The 24,979-nt window shown below is 42.2% G+C and overlaps 1 protein-coding gene across 1 annotated transcript in view; it reads right to left on the reverse strand.

Annotated features, from left to right (window-relative positions):
• Positions 1-24,979, reverse strand: part of LOC132399127 (cytoplasmic phosphatidylinositol transfer protein 1-like) — a 236,514-nt gene that overhangs the window by 111,761 nt on the left and 99,774 nt on the right. Inside the window, exon 3 of the mRNA XM_059979139.1 lies at positions 2,933-3,081. Within this exon, the coding sequence (XP_059835122.1) occupies positions 2,933-3,081 (149 nt within the window). The remainder of the gene's footprint in view (positions 1-2,932; positions 3,082-24,979) is intronic.

Consider the following 24,979-nt stretch of genomic DNA (forward strand, 5'->3'; position numbering starts at 1 on the left):
CATGAAACCATGAGTATTGCCACTTAATTCCATTTTTTTTTACTATTTATTTATTTGTAATTTATAGTAATTCTATGTCTTTGTAGTGTACTCCTGTCGCAAAGCAACAAATTTCACATGCTTTAAGACAGTGATAATAAATTCTGATTCTGACAGGAAATCAGGGATAAAATTCAGGGTCTAATAAAGTGACCACTGAGCGTATGTTCATGGTCTTCAGCTGCTGTAGCCCGTCCACTTCAAAGTTCGATGTGTTTGTGCATTCAGAGATGTTCTTCTGCCACCACTGTGGTAACACGTAGTTAATTGAGTTACTCTCACCTTCCTGTCAGCTTGAATCAGTCTGGCCATTCACCTCTGACGTCTCTCATTTTCACCCTCAGAACCCCCATTCACTGGATTTTTTTCTTGCATCATTCTCTGTAAACTTTGGGGACTGTTGTGTGTGAGGTGATCAGCAGTTTCTGACATATTCAAACCCCCCTGCCTGGCACCAGCGATCATTCCATGGTCAAAGTCACTTAGATCACACTTCTTCCCCATTCTGATGTTTGCATTAGATGAACAATAACTGAACCTCTTGACCATGTCTGCATGCTTTTATCCATTGAGTAGATATTTGCATTATTGAGCAGATGTACGGATGTACCTAATAAAGTGGCCACTGAGTGTAATGCCATTAACTAAATTTAAAAAAATGAAATAGCTAATTACAGGAGTATTTTACTCTTTGTAAAGCATGCTTCTGAATCACATGGAAACATTTATTTATTTGATTGCAAGAATTAACCCTGCGCCCACCATAATTACAATGAAGTTTCCCTGCTTCACACAGCCTATCTGGGTCTTTCCAATGGCTGATACGTTTTACAACAAAGAGTTAGCAGGTTAATTGGCCCAGGTGTGGATGAGTGGTAGGATATGAAGGGAGTTGACGAGATTAAAAACGAGATTTGCACAGGATTAGTGTGAGCAAATATTTGATGGTCAGCACAGGTTCGGTGAGCTACAAGGCACGTTTCCATCTGCAGCACTCCAAGAGCTGAACGCCACAGCTGTATGTAACATGCAGCCCACAGGACCCTGCTGTTTGCTTATTTTGCAAAGGTCTTGAAAGAAAAACTGAGCCAGTCTTTCAATTCCCTACGGCACTGGGATTCATGAAGCTGGAGGACGTTGTGGAATTTCAACGAGGAGGCGACAATGCAGTGAGTTCCGCAGGCATTGTCCTTAACTGACCGCCTTCTAAAATGAACAAAGTGAAGCACACAAAGTGCTGGGGCAGCTCGGCGGTGCAAACAGCATCTATGGTGGGAAATAAACAGTCAACATTTTGAGCCCAGACTGTCCCCCCCAGCATTTTGTATGTGGGTGTGTGTGTTGCTCAAGATTTCCAGCACCTGCAGAATCTCATGTGAACCCGTACAATGTGTCAGCTTATAGTGAATGGCCAAGCCTCCTTTATTCCTTTTTTTTTTCATTTTGTCAGTCATCTCCATTTAACTCAAATTGATTCTGTGTTCTCACGGGCGTCACTGCTTGGGATAACTCAGTGGGCAGATCAGCCCATTCCCCCGTGTCAAATCATTATTCTGCATTGTTGCTGTTTTACATTGTTCTGCCTCAATGCACCGTGTAATGATCTGATGTGTACAAACAGTATGCAAGACAAGCTTTTCAATGTTCCTGTACTGTATCTGGAGATTTGTTTCAGAACGTCACCAAATTTTCTAGCAAATTTCTACATGGAGGGCATTCTAACTGGTTGCATCACTGTCTGGTATTGGAGGGGCCACTGCACAGGATCAGAAAAAAACCTGCATAAAGTTCAAACTCAGCCAACTCCATGAGGAAATCTGCAGATGCTGGAAATTCAAGCAACACACACAAAATGCTGGTGGAACGCAGCAGGCCAGGCAGCATCTATAGGAAGAAGTACAGTTGATGTTTCAGTCCTGGCGAAGGGTCCCAGCCCAAAAGGTCAACTGTACTTCTTCCTATCGATGCTGCCTGGCCTGCTGCGTTCCACCAGCATTTTGTGTGTGTTCCATTATGGGCACTAGCCTCCACAGCATTGAAGTCATCTTCAAAAGGTGATCTCTCAAAAAGACTCCATCCACCATTAAGGACCCCACCCAGGACACACCATTTTCTCATTGCTACCATCGGGAAGGATGTACAGGATGTATAAGACACACAATGTTTCAGGAACAGCTTCTTTCCCCTCAGCCATCAGATTTCTGAACAGACCTATGAATAATTTATATATACAGTGCATTTCAAATAACTCTCTTGAACATTTGTCCCTCCCCATTGGTCTCCCTCCTGGCACTTATCCTTGTAAGCGGAACAAGTGCTACACCCCCTCCTTCGATACCAATCAGGACCCCAAACAGTCCTTTCAGGTGAGATGTCACTTCACCTGTGAGTCTGTTGGGGTCAGCTACTGTATCCTGTGCTCCCGATATGGCATCCTGTATATCAGTGAGATCTGACGTAGATCGAGACTGCTTCGCTGAGCACCTCCACTCTGTCCGTCACAAAAAGCAGGATCTCCTAGTGGCCATCCATTTTAATTCTACTTCCCATTCTCCACTTCCTTGCCAGCCCTGATGAAGGATCTCGGCCTGAAACGTCGACTATTTACTCCTTCCCATTAATACTGCCTGGCCTGTTGAGTTCCTCCAGCAATTTTCGTGCGATGCTTTAGATTTCCGGCAACTGCAGATTTTCTGGAGTTTATCAGACTACCATTTAAATGAGTAACAAATTATGTATTTAAATGAAATACAGAATAAATTAAAACACTACCAATAACATTACAGTATTATAAAACTGTGTATTAGTTCCTAAGAGTTATCAACAGAGGTTTTTGAGTGGACTCCCATTGTCTGAGAAGCCTTTGCCCCATTTGCCAGTTTTTATACCTTACCTGGACAAATGGACCCTCTTCTCAGTGAACTGGCCTTTTCCATGAACGGGATCTTCATGGGGTTCATTCTTAACCACTTCCACACCTTCCCCCTTGTCGCTCTGTTCGTGGCTGTGCTTGCTGATGGTGTACAGCTGTCCTATCCTGTACTGTGATCAGAAAAGAAAAACGACAGAATTAGCTTCAAACAATCCGATCCTTTCCCGATTTGGAGGGCTGGAAGCATATTCGCCCCATTCATAGCACAGTGCAGGCCCATGACGTGGTGCCAAGCTAGACTCAGTAGCCACTTCATTAAGTACACCTGTACACCTGCTTGTTAATGCAAATATCTAATCAGCCAATCATGTGGTAGCAACTCAGTGACCACTTAATGAGAGACACCTATACACCTACTCATTTATGCAAATATCTAATCAGCCAATCATGTGGCAGCAACTCAAATCATAAAGGCACACTGACATGGTCAAGAGGTTCAGTTGTTGCTCAGACCAAATACCAGAATGGGGAGGAAATGTGACCTAACTGACTTTGACCATGGAATGATTGTTGGTGCCAGATGGGGTGGTTTGAGTATCTCAGAAGCTACTGATCTCCTGGGAATTTCATGCATGACAGTCTCTAGAGTTTACAGAGAATCTTGCAAAAGCAAAAATCATCCAGTGAGAGGCAGGTCTGAGGGTGAAAACACCTTGTTAATGAGGGAAGGCCAGAGGATAGAATGGCCAAACTGGTTCAAACTGACAGGAAGGTGACAGTAACTCAATTAACCACACATTACAACAGTGGTGTGCAGAAAAGCATCTCTGAACACACAACACATTGAACCTTGAACTGGATGAGCTACAGCAGCAAAAGACCATGAGCGTAGACTCAGTGGCCACTTTATTAAGCAGAGGAGGTAATTAACTTACCCCACGATCAATCTAACCACCTAACTTAAAACTTTCCAATTTTCAATCCAGTGAAAGGATGTGGTTAAACTTTTATTAACCAGAATCCAAGATGGCATCGGAAAGTGGTGACTCTTGGCAAGCAGCTCTGAAAGGAATCATCAGATATTCCTGTTTCGGACTACTACAGCTGAAATCCACAGTCACAGCCATGGGTTCATCGTTTTTAAAGGGAAAACAGACAACACTTTTCTAAAGGCCAACGCAACAGCAAAGGGTCAGATGACTGGCATCACTGTAAGGTTCTGCAGTCCTGTTACATAAGGCAATCATCCTGCAAATGTTAAAGAATTTAAAGATTGGAAGGATCATTGGCGCCCTGGGAGTTCAATGCCGTGAGAATGACACAAAAATATATATTGCTCTTGATTTTCACAGTGACAGGATACCCCAATGTGTGCTCCTACCAACAGAGTTCTTCCAAGGTGAAGGTGCATTTGTAGTAACTGCAGTAGCTGGTTGGCAAGAAGCAAGTTCAAAGTAAATTTATTATTTAAGTATGTATATGTATACTACCTTGAGATTCGTTTTATTGCAGGCATTCACAGAACAAAGAAATACAACAGAATCGATGTGAAGTTACACACAAAGACTGACAAAAAGCCAATGCAAGTTCCTGTAAATTGCTTCAGCAAAAATGCTGTAGTGGATAATTTAATTCAAAGGTCATTAATAGTGACAACTTCTAGTACCATGGAAAGCTTATGAATCAGCAAAAAGTAAAATATCTATAACTCTATAATTAAAGGTTAAGAGAGTGTGCAAGTGGAAGAGGGAGAGACAGATAGAGATAGAAAGATAGAGAGAGCGAGACAAAGACAGGGAGGCGAGAAAGAAAGAGAGGTGGAGACAGAGGCAAGAAAAAGAGAAAGGTGAGAGAGAGAGAAATGAAGGAATAAGCGACAACAAAAGAGCAATTAAACCTGGATTTCTGTTGATTCCTTCACAAATTCAGGACATGTGAAATGTACTGCAGACAATGAAGTGTTCTTGTTGATCCATGGCTGTTTAAAGTGCTCAAAGTTTTTGAAGTACAAGTGACCAATGGACACAAATACAATCACTAGGGAATAGGAGAGTCCTTGGGTAAAAAGGGATGAACTAAGTAAAGTACCTCAGTGGTGGAATTGGATGGCTTGGGTTCCTTCATCTTCTGGGAGATATATTTGGCCTCAAAGTAAATATCATCACTTTATTCCCCCAACCCTTCCTGTGGTTCCCACTTCAGCCACTTGAGCAAATATACGCCCAGGGTAATCTTCCAGTACAGGAGGAGCACTGAGCTGCCAGCAGTGATTGATCATTTATGATTGGTGTCAGATGAGACCAAGGCTCTGCTATTCTTTTGCATGGTCTTTAATACAGAGGGATTATGAATGAAGAGCATCTCAGCTCTAGGTCTCTACTTGACAGAGTTCAGAAGAGTGAGGAGGGGGGAAATCATTAAAAGCCACTGAATATTGAAAGGCCTGGAAAGAGTGGACATGCTTCCATTAATAGGAGAGTCTAGGATCCAAGGACACAGCCTCAGAATAAAGCGATGTTGTTTTATAACTGAGATGGGGAGGATTTTCTTCAGCCAGAGGGTGGCAAATCTGTGGAGTTCATTGACACAGGGGAGCTGTGGAGGTTAGGCCACTGGGTATATTTAAGGCAGAGATCGATAGGTTCTTGATTGGTAAGAGTGTTTGTGGTTATGGGAAAAAGGCGTTGAAGAAAAAAATGTCAGCCATGATTAAATGATTGTTCATCAGGAGCGCTGTATACCCAGGGCCCTCAGTATTATTAAGGATCCCATCCATCCATCCATCCATCCAGCATCCTCTTTGACTTTCTACCATCAGGCAGAAGACTACAATCGATAAAGCAAAAACAGCCAAGATGAGAAACAGTTTCTTCCCCCAGCCCATTAGGCTTCTGAACTCCCGGCTGCATTGTGTTCGAAGTGCCACTGGTTTATCTGTTCCGTACCTTACAAAATTTAATATTAACGCACTTTGGTTCATTATTTATGTGTGCTTCATCTGTAGATTTCATCCTTACCTTCATAAATTATTGTGTATTATCTGTACTATTGTGCTTTACACCCTGGTTCCAAGAAACTTGTCTTATACGATTATATATGTTATATACATGCATATAGTTATGTGACAATAATCTTGACTTGACTTGAAATGGTGGAGGAAACTCATTCAATGGTGGAGGTCTCATTCTGTTCCTATATTTCATGGTTTTATGGTCTTAAATACCACAACTTCATAAAACAGGATAGCAAACCGTGGAGATCATTGAAAAGGATGATAACCTAATCATTATCACCTTGTGGGAGTTTACTAGGTGCAAATTAGTTGCCACAGTAACCGTGACAACCCTTCTGAGTGGCTGTAGAGTACACTGGGTTGTGAAAGGCAAGTCTTTACCTTTCGACTGAATTTAACAGGGCAATTGGAATTGTTCCTTCTCTCTCCATGTTGTGCTCAGTCTTTGTGAGTCTCGGGGAGCAGCCTGTACTTTCAGCAGTGTGTTTCAAAGCAGAGATCTGAGCAGTATTCTGTAATCCCACCCCATCAATATTCCACACACACCATCTATCTTCACAACCAGGGTCTAATTCCCCTTGCCCTGCTGCGTGAGGTTTAACAGATGAGCTCTCTCCTCATTGGGCTCCTAAAATAGCTGGAGCCAGGCAGCCACGTCACGCTGATGTCAAAGAGGTAGCTAAAAATAGACACCTGCTTTGTTGCGGCTAATGATTTGGTTGCAAATGAGAAAACTGCTCAACCTTCACTGCTGTTCAAGCAAACTCTTCAGGGGAAAAAGTGCACAGATCACCAATAAATCTTTCTGTGTGAGGGAAGAAAGGATCAATTTCTTCGCCATTTGCTTAGCTGTCACATTTGAAAGGGCAGCAGCATGTCACAGACAGCGCAATGGCAGCTTATAGGTTCTCCAAATTGCCAGGCATACAAATAGTGATTGTACAGTGAATCTTAAAATTGTAGAACACCGCACTAGGTCCTTCACTATAATATCATGACACAATAACCTCATGCCCAAGCTCAACGTGAGACTGGTACCTCTGTGGTAAATTCTGCTCTACAGATGGTAGAGCCACGGTCTCACAGCCCCAGAGACCTGGATTCAATCCTGGTGTCCGGTGCTTTCTGTGTGGAGTTTGCATGTTTCGTACAGATTTCTCCCAGTTTTATCCCACCTCCCAAAGACATGCAAGTTGGCTACTGTAAATTGCACTTAGTGTGTGGGTGAGGGATAAAACCTGGACCGGAGTTATGGAGAATGTGGAGGAGAATTAAACCTGGTATTAATGCAGGGTTAGTATAGGTAGGCGTTCGATGGTTCATGGTTGGCCCAGACTTAGTAGGCTGAACGGTCTGTTACTATTCTGTGTATTTGCACGACTCTGATCTGCCAAGCTTTGAATAATTTTGCCAAAGGGTGTAAGGATACAAGGAACAGAAGCAAGTGTAAATCATAAGGTCACTTTCTCTCAAGTCCAATATACGAAGGTTGGGCACCAAGCAGACCAGTACATCAGAAAACCAATGGCAAAAGAGTGGGGACAGGGTTTTTGGAATCAGGAGATTTAGCAGTAAGAGCACAGGGTTGCACACACCCAACAGCTAGATGCTGTTTTGTAACTACCTTCAAATTCCTAGCTTGTCCTCAATGTACTTATGTTTTAAAATTATCTGTATGGGCACCGTGCAAAACAATGATAGGAGTTATGGTCAGGAAAGCACACCAGTGCCTCTATTCTCTCAGAAGGCTAAGCAAATTCGGCATGTCCTTGTGAATCTGCACCTGTTTCTATACATGCACTGTTCTACCTGAATGATTCACAGCGTGGTATAGCAACTGCATTAGGGACATTTAAGAGACTCATGGATGAATAAAATGCAGGGTTAACTGGGAATGAAGCATTAGATTGATTTTGGAGAAGGTTAAAAGATAGGCACAATATCATGGGCCAAAGGGACTGTATTGCACTGTAATGTTCACACCTAGGAACTTGAAGGTCATTACAAGACAACTTCTTGCAGTTGGCTGTGTGCAGCCCTGTGCTCTTACCACCAGATCTCCTATAATGCTGTATTATTTAAACAATTCTTTGCTTCAATTCAAATTAAGAAAGTGTCCAAAGCTCCTTTTTAAAATAAACAAAATTATTTTTGAGGTCAGTTTTATTTTTTACATGTAAAACGAAAGTTCGGAACATACAGTGAAGTGTGACGTTTCGGGTCAAGGAAAAGGCACAGTCTGAGGACTCTGCCGGGTGGGGGCAGCTAACAAGTGTCACACTTCCAGCTCCAACATATAATTTACTCACCGTAATCCATGCAGTACTGTGTAGAAGTCTAAGGCACATTCTGTGTATATAGTCAGGGTACCAAAGACTTTTGCACAGTACTCCAGTAATTTTATGTATTGCCCTGTACTGCTGCCACAGGAAGAAAACAAATTTCATGACATATGTGAGTGATGATAAACCTGATTCTGATATCGGTTTCCATTGTCGACTGAGAGTGGGAAGGGGGCAGGGAGAGGGGAATTATGGTTGGGAAAAGGAGAAGGGAGAGGGGAGGGAGTGGGAAGCACCTGAGAGACATTCTGTAACGATCAATAAACCAATTGTTTGGAATCAAATGAGCTTGCCTGCTGTCTTAGGCCTGGATGTGTTGTCACCCTTCTCCTTCTCTGCCATTTTTCCATTGCCCCCCCCCCCCCCCATGGCGTTCCACCTCACCATTCCCAGCGTCCTTTGCTCCTATCAGATTTCCAAATTCGCTCTCTGCTACATATTGACTAATACAGTACTATGCAAGAGTCTTGGGTGCCCTAGCTAAATATATGTGCCTAACACATCTACACAGAACTGTATGTGTTTTGAATATGGAGGAAACCAGAACACCCGGAGCAAACCCATGTGGTCACGGGGAAAACAGGCAAACTTCTTACAGACAACGGCAGGAATTGAACCTTGATTGTAATCACTGGCGCCGAATGCAAATTGCAAGCATTCAAGGAGCTTATTATTAAACTGTATCTTACATGTTTCAACATGTGATTGTCATATATGTGCATTCAAGCTGCTAAAAATTCTCCACAGAATAAACTTCCATCCTTAAAATAATCCATTTTGCGCGGAAAAGCAAACGTTATTCTAAAAGTCACAGTTTTATTTTTGTATGGTTCCAATACTCCCTTTGTTTATTCTTCTGAAATGCACCGATGGGCATCACTCACACTTACACGTTGAAAGGCTATGAGTTCAAATGCCATTCGAGGGTCCTGAGGGAGGTCTGATACTGATGGAGGAGTGCACTGGAGGATGGGCTGCCGACTTCACCTCTCAGCTGAATATATTAGATCTCCACAAAGTAGGGCAGAGACATATCACTACTACACACACAAAATGCTGGTGGAACCCAGCAGGCCAGGCAGCATCTATGGGGAGAAGCGCTGTTGACATTTCGGGCCGAGACCCTTTGTCAGGACTAGATGAAGGGTCCCGGCCCGAAACGTCGACAGCGCTTCTCCCCATAGATGCTGCCTGGCCTGCTGGGTTCCACCAGCATTTTGTGTGTGTTGCTTGAATTTCCAGCATCTGCAGATTTCCTCATGTTTGCCTTTCAATATCACTATTATTTTGCCTTCATTCATGACTCCATTAGATTGAAAGAAAATTATTTTGTCATTATCGCTGTGTTACCAGTGGGATGCTCGTATACATCACGTAACTGCTGTACACTTTGGACCTAATGAAGAGGGCATTCACTGTGTGTTTGTGATCTTCTGCTACTGTAGCCCATCCACTTCAAAGTTCAACGAGTTGCGTGTTCGGAGATAATCTTCTGTGCGCCACTATTGTAATGCATAGTTATTTGAGTTACTGTTGTTTTCCTGTCAGCTTGAGGCTATTCTCCTCTGACCTCTCTCATTAACAAGGTATTTTTGCCCACAGAACTGTTACTCACTGGATGTTTTGTTGTTTTTCACACCATTTTCTGTAAACTTTATTGTGCATGAAAATCCCAGGAGATCAGCAGTTTCTGAGATACTCAAACCAACCCATCTGGCACCATCAATCAGTCCTGATCACTTTAGATCACATCTCTTCCCCATTCTGATGTTTGGTTTGACCAACAACTGAACCTCTTGACCACATCTGCATGCTCTTATGCAGTGAGTTGCTGTCACATGATTGGCTGATTGGATATTTGCATTAATGAGTGTTAGAAATGCTCAGTAGGTCAGGTAGCACCTGCAGCAGGAGAAACAGTTAACAAAATACTCTTAATTCAAAATGTTAGTTGCAAACACAAGAGATGTTGCTGATGCTGGAAATCCACACACAAAATGTTGGAGAAACTCAGCAGGTCAGGCAGCATCTATGGAGGAGAATAAAACAGTTGATGTTTCAGGGGAATTCCCTCCATAGATTCTTCCTGATCTGCTGTATTCCTCCAGCAATTTTTGTGTGTTGCCCAGGTACTGGTTGTGCATGTTTTTCTTCTGACTGTATGGATTTCCTCTAGGGGCTTTAGTGTCCTCCCACTTTGGAAGCAGCTTGAGCAGCCTGCTATCAATCCCAAAATGTGCAATCAAGTGTCCTGATGTCAGCAGAGTGGCTTTCTAAAGTGGATAAAACAACCTCCTGCCAGATTGAGTTATTACCTTGACTAAGATGGTTCACTGACAATCACAGCATGGAGCTGCCTGATCCAATTTACATCGAATCAGACAAAAGTATGAATAATGTAAGTGGTTAAGTTGTCAGCATGTGCCTGACACTGTGAATAGTGGATGGAAGTGTCCAACCAAACTTTAGATTACAGTAGTGCAGTGGTTAGCATAATACTTTACAGCACCAGCGATCGCAATGGGGGCGACATGGTAGTGTAGTAGTACCAGCGAGCGGGGTTCAATTCCCACCGTTGTCTGTAAGGAGTTTGTACATTCTTCTTGTGAATGCATGGGCTTCTTCCAGATGCTCTAGTTTCCTCCCATAGACCTAACAGTTGGTAGGTTAATTGGTCGTTGTAATTGTCCTCTGATTAGGCTAAGGTTAAATAAGTCAGTTGCTGGGCGGCGTAACTTGAAGGGCCAGAATGGCCTGTTCTGCACTGTATATCTCAATAAATAAATGAATAAAAGATTGTGGGAACGAATTTAACAGTGGTGCAAAAAGTATTGCGATACTTGCTCTCATAGTGGAGCTAATCTTACGTACATATATACGACCATACTCAAACAGTCACTTGTACATTGTGTTTTATAGTAATACGTAGTACATATAATCTAAATGTAAAATATATCATAGATTCTTATTTATTTTTATTTTTTATTTAGTGCTACAGCATGGAATAGGCACTGTTCCGGTCGTTCGACCTGCACTGACGCTGGCAACCCTCAATTTAGCCCTAGCCCAATCACGGGACAATTTACTATGACCCCAAAACCTACTCACCAGCACATCTTTGGACTGTGGGAGCAGACCAGAGCACCGGGAGGAGATCCAGGCATTTCCCGGGGAGGACGTACAAGCTCCTTAGATAGGATGTCAGGGCTGAACTCTGAACTCTGCCGCACCGAGCTGCAATAGCATCGCGCTAACCACTACACTACCGTGGTGTCCGACGGTGTACCGCATCCCGAGCAACAATGATTTTGCTCTGTTTTACATTCATGTACTGAAGAATGACAGTAGACAGTTGTTAATCTTGAGGAGGGCGGGTTAGAGTTTAGGGAATGGCCTGTAAGGTGGCCTTATGAGACCTCACACCCACCCAGCTGCACAATACCCTCACATTCAGCTCCTGTTCAATTTCTTGGTCTTTCTCCTTTCGCTATTCAGCAATGAAAAGTTCTAGTAAAACATAATTTAACAGATGACCGGTCATTGCTTTTATTGCAATGGATATCATAATACTACCTTACTTACACAACAATGACTTCCTTTGGAAGTTTTTAATTATTATGTAAGGTGCTTAGTGATTCTCCGGAGAGGCATAACGATATGAGCACAATAGAACAGAATAAACATTGTGACAATGTTATAATCATTAATCAAGTTTGATGACCATGCAGCAACAAGGAAACAGCATTAATATTAGGCACTTTGAACAGAGATGAGAGGAATTTCTTTAGCCAGAGGGTGGAGAATCTGGAATTCACTGCCACAGACGGCTGCGGAGGCCAAGTCTTTGGCCATATTTGAAATGGAGGATGATAGGTTTTTGACTAGTAAGGATGTCAAAAGTTATGGTGAGAAGACAAGGGAATAAGGTTGAGTGGGACAATAAATAAGCTATGATGGGATGGCAGCACACTCAATGGACAGAATGGCCTAATTTGCTCCTATGTCCTATGATGTTATGGTTTTAATTTTAGTGCAACTATTGTCCAATCTCTGCAGTTTTTTTTTTAAAAAGAGAAGTCACCGTTTTTATTGGGAGAAGATAATGTGGCTTCTGTTCCTTCCACTGGTTTCTGGCTAAATTGACTATACTAGCTGGACAATCCACTGCTAGATGCGAATCTTATAACTTGTGGATCTGTTACCCTAAGGAAAGCTGGCACTTATATAACCACACTCACATCTGCAAATGACCTGAGCAAAACATCTCCTTCCCATTGGCCTCAACCAAGAGAGGCATCTTATTACCAATATTGGACAAGCTTATGCCAATTGCTAAGCTTGGCAAGACCTTCCTTCAACCTCCCTTGATCTAATCTATGCATAATTACGTTGCAGCTTTATAGTTCACATTTGGAATATGAATGTACGGCAACAAGTGTAACGGTTAGTGTGACACTGTACAGTGTCAGCTGTAAGACTGGGGTTCAACTCCCACCACTGTTCTTGCAGTGAATGCATGGGAGCTCTAGTTTCCTCTCATATAAAGGTGTACAATTTAAGATTAGTAATTTGTAGGCATGCTACGTTGGCACTGGGAGTGGGGTGATACTCGCAAGCTTCCCCTAGTCCATCCTCAATGCAAACAACGCATTTCACTGTATGTTTTGATGTACATGTGACAAGCCAATCCCCTGCATTAAAAAAGTCCCATTAGGTTCTTGTGCCTTTTGCTGTGGGATTGTTACACATTACAATTCAAGGTTTGATGAAGGAAGGCATCAGAGCCAAATTGTGCACAAGATTGCACACAAGAGATTAATGACCAAGTCAATGGTATTCAGTCAGGTGTGTTGGACAGAGAGAACTCTCGCACCGGGAAATCTTTCACCACCTAGCAACAATCAGCAGGAAGCACATGGATACAATCCTTTAATTCAAGGGTTTATATTTAGCTCCCCTAACCACTATCTTCCCTGAAAAATGATTGCTAGCAAAAGATGACTTCAAGATTGTGAGGCATACTTATTGAATGGTATGTGATTCAAATTTATTTTTTATAAAACACCTGACAATTTCACGACAGAAGATACAAGGTTCTGAAGGAACTTTAATGAAATATTTCTGACAACGAGTCCTGATGATGGCTCACAGCCCCGAAATGTCGACAGTTCATTCCTCTCTATAGATGCTGCCTGACCTGCTGATCTCCTCCATTTCTTTGTGCGTGTTCTTCAAGATTTCCAACACCTGTGGAACCCCTCGTGTTAATGAGATATTTCTTCTGCTTCGGGGCATGTAGAAGTTCACAGCACAATACCAAGGTAGGAACCAACCCAGTTAATTCTGAGATAGAAGGAATTTCTTCACTCTGCCCAGAGGTCTAAATTATCATGTGCATCCAAAATTGAGTTAGATTTTGGACTTCAGAAGAATAAGGGCAAGAAAATGAAAATAAAGTCAAGATCACAACCTTAATAATCCTACTGAATGATGTTGCAGATTCACAGGGTCTTTTGGTCTATTCCTGCTTCTATTTCTCAAGTTCCTATTCTTTGATATGAAGAAGAAATATAGGTTTAATGTATGCTCCAACAAGATTCTCAAATTTCTTTGCATTTGTCCTTGTAGAATCCAGAATTTTATATTGGCAGGCTCTTTAAGAGAACAATCATTTTGAGCCAGGCAAGGCTTTGTAAAGATGCTTTTCCAAGCACTACATAATAAATTCTAATTCCCCTCTTTGGAAGCAAAGGATTTCAGCAATATTTTTCATTCATTAAGGATTAAACTAAACAAAAAAGGCAATCCACTACTTGGAGCACTTCCGACATTAAACCTCGCCTCCTCTGAGAATGGTCAATAAGCTAATATTAGCTTGCACTTCTCTGCTGATTCCAGGGAAAGGCATCAATGCACACACCTCCCAAGAAACACCGATCAATTATTAAAATCAATAGAAAAAATTCAGAGGCAATTCATCAAAGGTGGCCTTTTCAACTCGATGTGAAGTCAGAAAGGTGCGAAATGACTGTTATAATTTTCCTCCGCTTGATGAATCCAGATGAAAACATAGAAATAGGACATAGATTTTTATTCAATTGTTACTTAAGTACTATGCACAGGAGGAGACCATTTGGCCCACTGGGCCTACACAGAGAAATTACGTTCCCTCTCCTTTTTTCTCATTGAATTCAGGAGGGAGGATGGTACATATGCTCCTGTCTACATCAATGCTGTGGAGATTAAGACAGTTGAGAGCTTCACGTTTCTAGATGTGACTATTACCAAAAGACTCTCTTGATAAAACCGCGTTGATACCATGACTGAGAAAACTCACCAATGCCTCTATTTAAAGTGGAAGTTGATAGGTTCTTGATTAGTAAGGGCATCAAAAGTTATGGAGAGAAAACAGGAGAATGAAGTTGAAAGGATAAAGGATGGAATGATTGAGCAGATGCGATGGGTTGATTGGCACAATTCTGCTGCCTCAAATGTGAGACTGCTCTTATCCCTCTCCGCACCTTCTGGTGCATCAGGCAGCAACCTTGTCACTTTGTTAGCATTTTTGTCTTTTTTTTATGAGGCTGAGTTGCTAGCCCAACGGTCAACCTAGCACACAGATGGAAGGCGTGCAAGGATTTGAACCCAGGACCAGAAGTCTAGAAGTCTGGTGCAGATGCCACTATTCCACCAGCCAGATAGATGAGATTGAGCTAAGTGAATCCACCTCAAATCCTTCCATTCTCTCAATGGCCTTCAGTGCTGCTCAAACGACCACCTTCCCCACGGCCTATTCATGATCAATCTCTACAGATTTTGTCTCATACTCACCAACGGTCTGCTTTACTATCACATATTCAGCACAGATGGAATGAGAATTTGTTTATTACTGTCACATGTACTGAGACACAGTGAAAAACCTGTCCTGCACTTTGTTCATACAGATCAGAATGGATTGAGATAGAACAACAAGTGCAGAATAAAGTGTAACAGCTGCAGAAAAAGTACACTGTAGGTAAACAACAAGGTGACAGAGCATAAGATAGATTGAGAGGTGAAGAATCGAACTTATCAGACTTGGGAACTAGCTCATTACAGAAAGGTAGAAGCTGACCTTCAGCATGGTGGGACATGCTTTCAGCTTTTTGTGTCTTCGACCTGATGAAAGAGGGTATGCTCAAGGTGGGTGGGGTCTTTCATTACAATGAATGGTTTACCAATGCCTTGAGGAGTGTGAACAGAGTCCATAGAGAGGATGCTACATTTCATGATGTGCTGAGCAGTCTCTACACCTCTCAAAGTTCAAAGTACATTTATTATCAAAGAATATAAACTATATGTGATTAATCTTCTTGCAGGCAACAACAAAACACAGAAACACAATGGAACCCTTTAAAAAGCCACACAACATACGCCCTATGTGCAAAAAAGTATGAACAAATTGTGCAAATGCTTTAAGCACTACATACAGAAGATGAACCCAAAAGTGAGTTCACGGCCAAGGAGCTGGTTCAGCATCGCAGTCACTCAGGAGCCCGATGACTGCAGGCCACGGTGCAAAGGCAAGTCCTGATTGTTGCAGGCCACCGCTGCAGAGTCAGTTCAGCACTGAGGTGAGTAAACTGCCCTGAGCAGTGAGAAGAACAACACTTCAGCCTTTGCCCTTGGCCGTGATGCCTTTATCTTTTTAATCTGGCTCGGTGTTTTGGTTTGTTTGTTGCTCTCAGGCCTGGGCCCTGCTGCTTTGATCTGGCCCCAAGTCCACCCCAACAATGGTCAAACATTGGTTAATTTTTCACCTGAGCCCACACCCAGCTACTTCGATCCAGTTCCACAGTTTCTTGTGAGCAAATACAGTACAATTAACATACCAAGCTGTGATGCATTCAGAGAGGGTGTTTCCTGCAGCTTATCAATAAAAATTAGTAAGGATCAACAGGGACAACCAGAATTTCAAAAGCCTTCTGAGAAAGTACAGATGTTGGTGAACTTTCTTGGCTGTGATGTCTACATGGACAGTCCAGGACAAGCTATTGGTGATGTTCACTCCTAGGAACTTTCAACCTCAACTCAACTTCCTCTTCCTGAAGTCAATGGCCAACTGTTTTACAAGACTCAGACCAACTTTCAGTTATTCAGCTATGATCAACTTATAAGCAAGGCTGACACATGACACCTTACCTTCTCTTTTGCAAGCCACTGCAGCACTCTTTCAGTTTTAGACTTTACTGCTCAAAGCTCTTTGAAACATAGTGGCAAAATTCCCTCTTTTTTTTAAACACTGCGTAGACCAACCATTGCTCCAAACAGGACTTTTTTTCCCACAGCCTGAAAACTGTGTAACAGTTTAAATCAGGGGTGGGCAAACTTTTTGACTTGAGGGCCACAAAGGGTTCTAAAATTTGACAGGGGGGCCGGACCAGGAGCAGATGGACGGAGTGTTTTGGTAATACACCTCATAAGAGAAAATAAAATATCATGGGATATGTAGAAAACATGTGCTTTAATTTCAATTGAAAATGAACAAATGCATTACAACAAAATATCTGTCTTTGAAGTCCCATGGTATTTAGCTATTTATTGAAACGACTTTTAAAACACTGAAAATTAAATGAATAAAATAGAGCTTTTTTTAATAGTAACAGTTATTATTTTAAAGCACTGAAAATTCTGTTATCCTTCAATATATTATCATCATCACTCTCCTCCTGACTGTCTTTATTTCAAAAACGGTAGGAGATGCAGGTCTACTTGTCCTGCTCCTTCTTATTCAATTGTCCCCTGTGCCAAAACTCAACAACGACCCGCATAATGACAGAACAGTGAGAGTGCGCCAGTATGCGGAGCCCGTTATTTGATCTGGAGCGCATTTTTTATTTTGAGAACGTACGTGCACCTGCGCACTACTCATGTCCATCACTTAACAGAAATGACATGTTATAAGGCTTATTGAAAAAAATACTTTCAAATGCATTTTTTACATAACACAACGAAGAAACTTATTTTTAATTTCAGTGGGAACAGTGTTGTTGGTCTCCCTTTTTAGCCAGCGCATCAAAGTCTGGATTTAGTTTTGTTGTGGCGATTCTCAGGATGGATCTGAGGTGTTGGTCAGTTAACTTGGATCTGTGGCTGGCTTTGTTGATGTTCATGACGCTGAACGCCTGTTCACACAAATAGGTCGAGCCGAACAAAGAGTAAAGCGCAAATGTGGAGTAATACGCTGCACCTCAACAAAGGTCAATGTGTACATGCAGCACTAAAATTATGACACGGAGTCGGTAACTGCAGTCGAAGAAAAAAACTTTATTCGAAATCCCCAGCCTCACTCTTAAGCCACCCTCAACCTGCCCCCCTGCGCAGAGGCTCCAAAGCTCTGTGCTCGCAAATCCCCGCAGGCTATCTCCCTTAGCCGGAACACTGGCTAATTGTGAGCCGGTTCTGATGTGCCAGGAAATGGTTCGCGACAAATGTATATAGCGTGCGTCATCTATTGGGAAAACGCCAGAATTGCGGGGAAAAAACGTTAACAAGGTTTATTAATATAATTTCATCAAGTTCTGCAGGCCGGATTAAAAAGCTTAACGGGCCGCATATGGCCCGCGGGCCGTAGTTTGCCCATGCCTGGTTTAAATGTTAAGAAAATTCCAGCTGTACAGCAACAAAGGCTATGTGCGTGGAAGTATTTCAGTTACTGCGTGGCCATTCACCCACACAGCTTGGAGAGAACAGAATCAGAAGCAATGTTAATATCACAGGTGAATGTCTTGAAATCTGTTCCTATGTGGCAGCACTATCTCGTAACCTATAATAAAAAACTGTAAACTACAGTAAATATATATATATAAATTAATTTAGTACAAAAGGAAAAAAGAGTAGTGAGAGAGTGTTCATGGGTTTACTGTCCTTTCAGGAATCTGATGACGAAGGGAAGAAGCTGTTTCTGATCTCTGAGTGTGTGCCTTCAGGCTTTTCTGTACCTCCTCCCTGATGGTAGCAAGCGCTGGGTGATGGAGTTCCTTAATGAGGCATTGTTCCTTGAAAATGTCCTGGATGATGTAGCTGACTTAGTTCACAACTTCCTGCAGCTTTTTTGATGTCATGCCGTGCCCTTCCCGACCATACCAGATGGTGATGTAGCCAGTTAAAACGCTCTCCATGGTACAGCTGTAGAAACTTGCCAGTGTTTTGGTGACATCTCAAATCTCGTCAGACTCCTAATGAAATATGCCCGCTGTCGTGCCTTCTTCATAACTGCATCGATAAGTTGGCCCAGAGATATCAACACTCAGGAATAGTGCAAGGCTTATTGAGAAAGTAAGGAGGCATGGGATCCAAGGGGACATTGCTTTGTGGATCCAGAACTGGCTTGACCACAGAAGGCAAAGAGTGGTTGTAGACGGGTCATATTCTGCATGGAGGTCGGTCACCGGTAGTGAGCCTCAAGGATCTGTTCTGGGACCCTTACTCTTTGTGATTTTTAAAAATGACCTGGATGAGGAAGTGCAGGGATGGGTTAGTAAATTTGCTGATGACACAAAGGTTGGGGGTGTTGTGGATAGTGTGGAGGGCTGTCAGAGGTTACAATGGGACATTGATAGGATGCAAAACTGGGTTGAGAAATGGCAGGTGGAGTTTAACCCAGGTAAGTGTGAGGTGGTTCATTTTGGTAGGTCAAATATGATGGCAGAATATAGCATTAATGGTAAGACTCTTGGCAGTGTGGAGGATCAGAGGGACCTTGGGGTCCGAGTCCACAGGACACTCAAAGCTGCTGTGCAGGTTGACTGTGGTTAAGACACACGATGCACTGGCTTTCATCAATATTGGGATTGAGTTTAAGAGCCGAGAGGTAATGTTGCAGCTATGTAGGACCCTGGTCAGACCCCACTTGGGAGTACTGTGCTCAGTTCTGGTTGCCTGACTGCAGGAAGGATGTGGAAACCATAGAAAGGGTGCAGAGGAGATTTACAAGGATGTTACTTGGATTGGAGAGCACGCCTTATGAGGATAGGTTGAGTGAATTCGTCTTTTTCTCCTTGGAGCAACAGAGGATGAGAGGTCACCTGATAGAGGTGTACAAGATAAAGAGAGGCATTGATCGTGTAGATAGTCAGAGACATTTCTCCAGGGCTGAATGGCTAGCACGAGAGGGCACAGTTTTAAGATGCTTGGAAGTAGGTACAGAGGAGATGTCAGGGGTAAGTCTTTTTTCGCAGAGAGTGGTGAGTGCGTGGAATGGGCTACTGGCGGTGGTGGTGGAGGCGGAAATGATAGGGTCTTTTAAGAGACTCCTGGATGGCTACATGTAGCTTGGAAAAATAGAGGGCTATGGGTAAGGCCTAGGTAGTGCTAAGGTATGGATATGTTCAGCACAGCTATGTGGGCCGAAGAGCCTGTGTTGTGCTGTAGGATATTTTATGTTTCTATGTTTCTAGTGCATAATGGAGACAGAAGAGACTCCAGTTGACAAACGTTCTGCTCCTGGGTCACAATAATCCACCTGGATACACTAACTGTCCCAAAACAAAAATGAATTATTTTTCTTAAATCCAACCAAAGCTCTTTTAGGGATGAGTGGAATCAATAAATCAATAAGGTAACTAAGACAGTATCATCAAACCATCCCATGGGTGACTCCTCAAAGCAACACAGGGCGAAACTGCCTTTCATTATTAAGTACCTTGAAGCATTTGTTGTCACAATAAGAAGGAAAACTGCTCAAAAAGCGATAAAAAGCCACAGGTCTCCCTGGAGTCATCATAAAGACACTGAAATTGTTTCTCAAATACAGTAAATAAGAATCTGAAAATATTTTACTCTCTGCGTCAGATGTTTTTCCCCCAGTATAAATACATTTTTCAAAGAATAAAATATAAATAATGTGATTATGCTGTTCAAAATCTTCAATTAAGATCACTGTCGAATGAAAGATGGATACGGTGCATGAATTTCCACAACAGCTTATCTACGTTCACGTTTTTATTTCCACTGTGGTCTGCATACATCATCACTGATAAATGGGCAGACTATAAAAAGTCAAAGTTTCCATTTGTGCACAACCCCAGTTCAGTTACAGGGCACTTATTTTCAGGCGTAATTTTCAAAACTTCCGCGAAACCATCTTACATTATTACATTTTTTTGTTCTTATCGGCTGAGAGCACGGGGTGTTTGAAATTCCACAAGCGAACAGTGGGTAGCCCTCTCAGTCACACAATAGGCTCAAGTCTCACACTTGAAGAGATAAACACACAAACCCAGAAAGACACTCCAGCATTAGTTGCTGCAGAGTTGGAAATGTCGTCTCAGGTGAGATAATAAACTGGTGCTCTGGTTACCCTTTCGTTTGGATGAAAGGAAACTCATAGCACTCTGATGAAGAGTAGCAGTAGATCTACTCCTGATGAACTGGCCAATATTTCATCGTTGGGCAAATCAAAGGTGGTGATGAATCAGCATATAGGAGGGAGATTCAAAATCAGGCTGAGTGGTGCCACAACAACATGCTCTCACTCAACGTCAGCAAGACCAGAAAGCTGATTATTGACCAGGAGGAGGAAACCGGACATCCATGGTCAGTCCTCAACAGGGGATCAGAGGCCGAGAGGGTCTGTAACTTTAAATTCCTCTGTGTTATCATTTCAGAAGATTTGTCCTGGGTCCAGCAATTAGGTGCCTTTACAAAGAAAGCACAGCAGTCCTTACTTTGTGAAAATTTGACATGACATCTAAAACTTTATCAAATATCTAAAGGTGTATCTTGGAGAGTATATTAACCAGTTGCATTGCAGCCTGACATGGAAACACCAATGCCCTTGAATGGAAAATCCTACAGAAACTAATCACGGGCAAAGCCCCCTCATCACTGAGCATGTCTAGGTGGAATGCTGTCGCAGGGAAGCAACATCCATCAACAGTGGCCCCCACCATCCAGACCATGCCTTCTTGCTGCTTCCATCATGAAAGAGGTACAGAAGCCCCTCAGGACCACACCATTAGCTGTGGAACAGTTACTACCTCTGAATCATCAGGCTCTTGAACCACAAGGTATACTTTCACTCAACCTTACTTACCCCAACACTGAACTGTTCCCACAATCTATAGGCATGTCACCTTCCTGTCAGTTTGAACCAGTCGGGCTAATCTCCTCTGAACACTCTCAGTAACAAGGCATTTTCACCCACAGAAACACCCCTCACTGGATGCTTTTTGTTTTTCATTCCACTATCTGCAAACTAGAGCAGGGGTTCACAACCGAGGGTGCAAGGACCCTTTGCTGAGTGGCATCAGTCGACAGCATAAAAAACGGTCGGGAACCCCTGCTCTAGAGACTTCTGTGTGTGAAAATCCAAGGAGGTCAGCAGTTTCTGAGATACCAAGACCACCCCGTCTGGCATCAACAATCATTCCGCGGTCAAAGTCACATAGATCGCATTTCTTCCCCATTCTGATATTTGGTCAAAACTACTGAACCACCCTGACCATGACTGCATGCATTTATGCACTGAGCTGCTGCCACATGATTGGATGATTAGATATTAGCATTAACGAGCAGGTGCACAATGTACCTAATAAAAGTGGCCTCAGAGCATGCATCACTGGTCAACCTCACTCTGTTATCTGAGGGGGATCTGCCATATGTGCTTGCTATCATATATGTGCCTTTTGCTGTGCATTACACCTGGGCCCTGAAGTAATCCTGTTTTGTCTGCCTGTATTCATGGGTATTTATGTATGGTTGAATGACGATTAAATTTAAACTTGAAACTAGTCATTATTATTCTGATCTGTTCAGCAATGGTGACACTAATATTGAACTGTACAGACAGGAAGAGGCCCTCCAAGCTACAAAATCTGCACCAAGCACAAATGCTGACTAAAACTAATTATTTTCTGCCTCAACATGATTCACGTTCCTCCATTTCCTGCATAGACATGTACCTTTTTATGTTTAATGCCTCTTCAAAGTGATTTATCCACTGCTAAATACCTCAAATTATCACTCAAAAAAGTATACATCTAAAACCTATTTATTCTAAGTCGTGTTAAAGTTAAAGTTAGCCATGCTCTCTTCTCGCTGCTATCATTGGGAAGGAGGTACTTTATGGGGCCAGGAACAATTATTATTACCCTTCAATCACCAGACTCCTGATGAGGAGGAATGCTTTTCCCAGAGAGTGATGAATCTGTGGAATTCTCTGCCCAATGAAGCAGCGGAGGCTACCTCAGTTAAATATATTAAGACAAAGTTGGATAGATTTTTGCATAGTAGGGGAATTAAGAGTCAAGGGGAAAAGGCAAGTAGGTGGAGATGAGTCCATAATCAGATCAGCCATGACCTTATTGAATGGCGGAGCAGACCCGACTGGCCCAACGGCCTACTCCTGCTCCCATTTCTTATGTTCTTATGAACCAGTGTGGATAACGTCACTCATCTCAACACTGAACTGATTCCACAACATATGGACTCACTTTCAAGGACTCCACAACACATGTTCTCAATATTCTTTATTACTTATTTATTTAATATTATTTTTTGTATTTGCATGGTTTGTCTTCTTTTGTACATTGGTTATTTGTTCGTCATTGTTTGTGCCTAGTTTTTCATTGATTCCACTGTATTTCTTTGTATCTACCATGAATGCCAACAAGAAAATGAATCTCAGGGTAGTATAGTGTGACATATGTGGCTCTGATAATAAATCTGATTTCTTGTAAGCCCAAATACAATAGAAACCAGTCTGTAGAGACCTGGTAAGCTTTCAGAACACGCCTTTGAGATGTACAAAGTAAAAATCCCATAGTGAACCAGTCCCTTCTTTTCATACAAATGTTCATGGAATATGGTTTTCACTGGTGATATAGCATATACTGGAGTTAGGATATATAGCAAGTATTAACTTCAGCAACCAATCTATAGACCTGAGCATCGATTGTAGATTAAATTTAAATTGCAGCCCTGAACAATAGTTTCCTACTAGAGCTGTGGACACCAGTTATTTGAAAACAAGACAATGGTGATTAACATTCATTTTACATGTCTGGAGTGTGGCTGTGAAGAAGGGTGTGTGTGAAAATTTTATGTAATTCAAAGGAAGCACTGTAGATACATTGTAACTATACAACTGTTGCTACCTTTGACCTTCAGCAATTAAAATGTCATACAATAATGGGTCAAACAGGCCTTTTCCTCCGAGAGTGTCTCAGTTTGTTGATTAAAACACTTCTGTATCCACTAGCTTCAGTGCTTCTCCAGTGATTCTGTTCTCATTAGAACTGGCCAGGCCAGGAGTAACCGCCCATTCCTACACTCATCAGTTCACAGCTGAATGGGTTATCCGTACATAATGGAGTTCAGGGTTTCAGGACAGAGAGGCAGATGTCTTCTCTAAAGATCGCACGTAAATTCTTAATACCAAACTCCTAGTTCCATAGTTAGAATCAGGTTGAGAAATTTATTAACTTTGTGGAAGTATTACAATGCAATGGATGATAAATATAGAAAATAATCAATTACGCTAAGTATATACGTGTATATTAAATAGTTAAATAAAAATAGCGTAAAAACTGAAATAATAAAAAAGTGAGGTAGTGTTCATAGGTTCAACGTCTATTTAGAAATCAGATGGCAGAGGGGAAGAAGCTGTTCCTGAATGGTTGAGTGTGTGCCTTCAGGCTTCTGTACCTCCTTCCCAATAGTAACATTGAGAAGAGGGCATGTCCTGGGTGATGGGGGTCCTCAATAACGGACACCGTCTTTCTGAGGCACAGCTTCTTGAAGATGTCTTGGATACTACAAAGGCTAGAACCCATGACGGAGCCGACTAATTTTAAAACTTTCTGTCGCTTTCATAGTCCTCTGTTGATTAAAATTTCAATTCCAAATCTATTTTTAATTATTGAAATTCAAACTCATTTCTCTAAATAAATGGTCCCAGTCTCCCAATACCAATCCACTAGGTGGCTATACTAAATTATGCATGCTCTCTGTTTGTTTAACGATCTGAGGTTTCCGCTTGGATTCACCCCACCTCCTCTTCAAATATATAAACAGAAAGGTGCCAGTAAAAGGCCAGAAATATCATAAAGATCCCACCTGCCCTGCTCATGGACTGTTTGTCCCACTCCCAACAGGGAGGAGGCTATGCAGCATCCACGAAACAGTTACTTCACCCAAGCCATCAGGCTGATCAATACCTTCACCCATTAACCCACACCACCACTACTTTACCATTTCCTGTCAGGGATACCGAATGTATGGGTATTGCTGAACCTAGCATCACTGTATACAGTGTATACAACCAGTCTATGTATAAAAGCTCATCTTGCGTATTTATATAATTTTTTTATTGTGTACTTTACACTTATTGTGTTTTTTATATGCTGTATCAGACCCACGGTATCAATCATTTTGCTCTCCTTTACATTTGTGTACTTAAGAATAGGCATACACAATCTTGAATCTTGAAATCCATTCACCACTCTAGACACCTTAAACTATAAGTTTTGTTTGTTTAGCAGATGTGATTATCCCTAACACTGCTGGTGACCTTTTTCAGCTCATTTCTTTGCCTGAAGCAAGATGCCAAGCAGGTGTGTTGTTTACAAAGCAAGCCACGATGCTCACCCCAGGTGGGAGGCTCAGTGTGGCAGGTAACAGCTGCCAACAGAAGCTGAGAGAGACACGGAGACGAATCAAGGCTAGGAACAG

Source organism: Hypanus sabinus, chromosome 9, assembly GCF_030144855.1.
Source record: "Hypanus sabinus isolate sHypSab1 chromosome 9, sHypSab1.hap1, whole genome shotgun sequence".
NCBI classification, from domain to species: domain Eukaryota; kingdom Metazoa; phylum Chordata; class Chondrichthyes; order Myliobatiformes; family Dasyatidae; genus Hypanus; species Hypanus sabinus.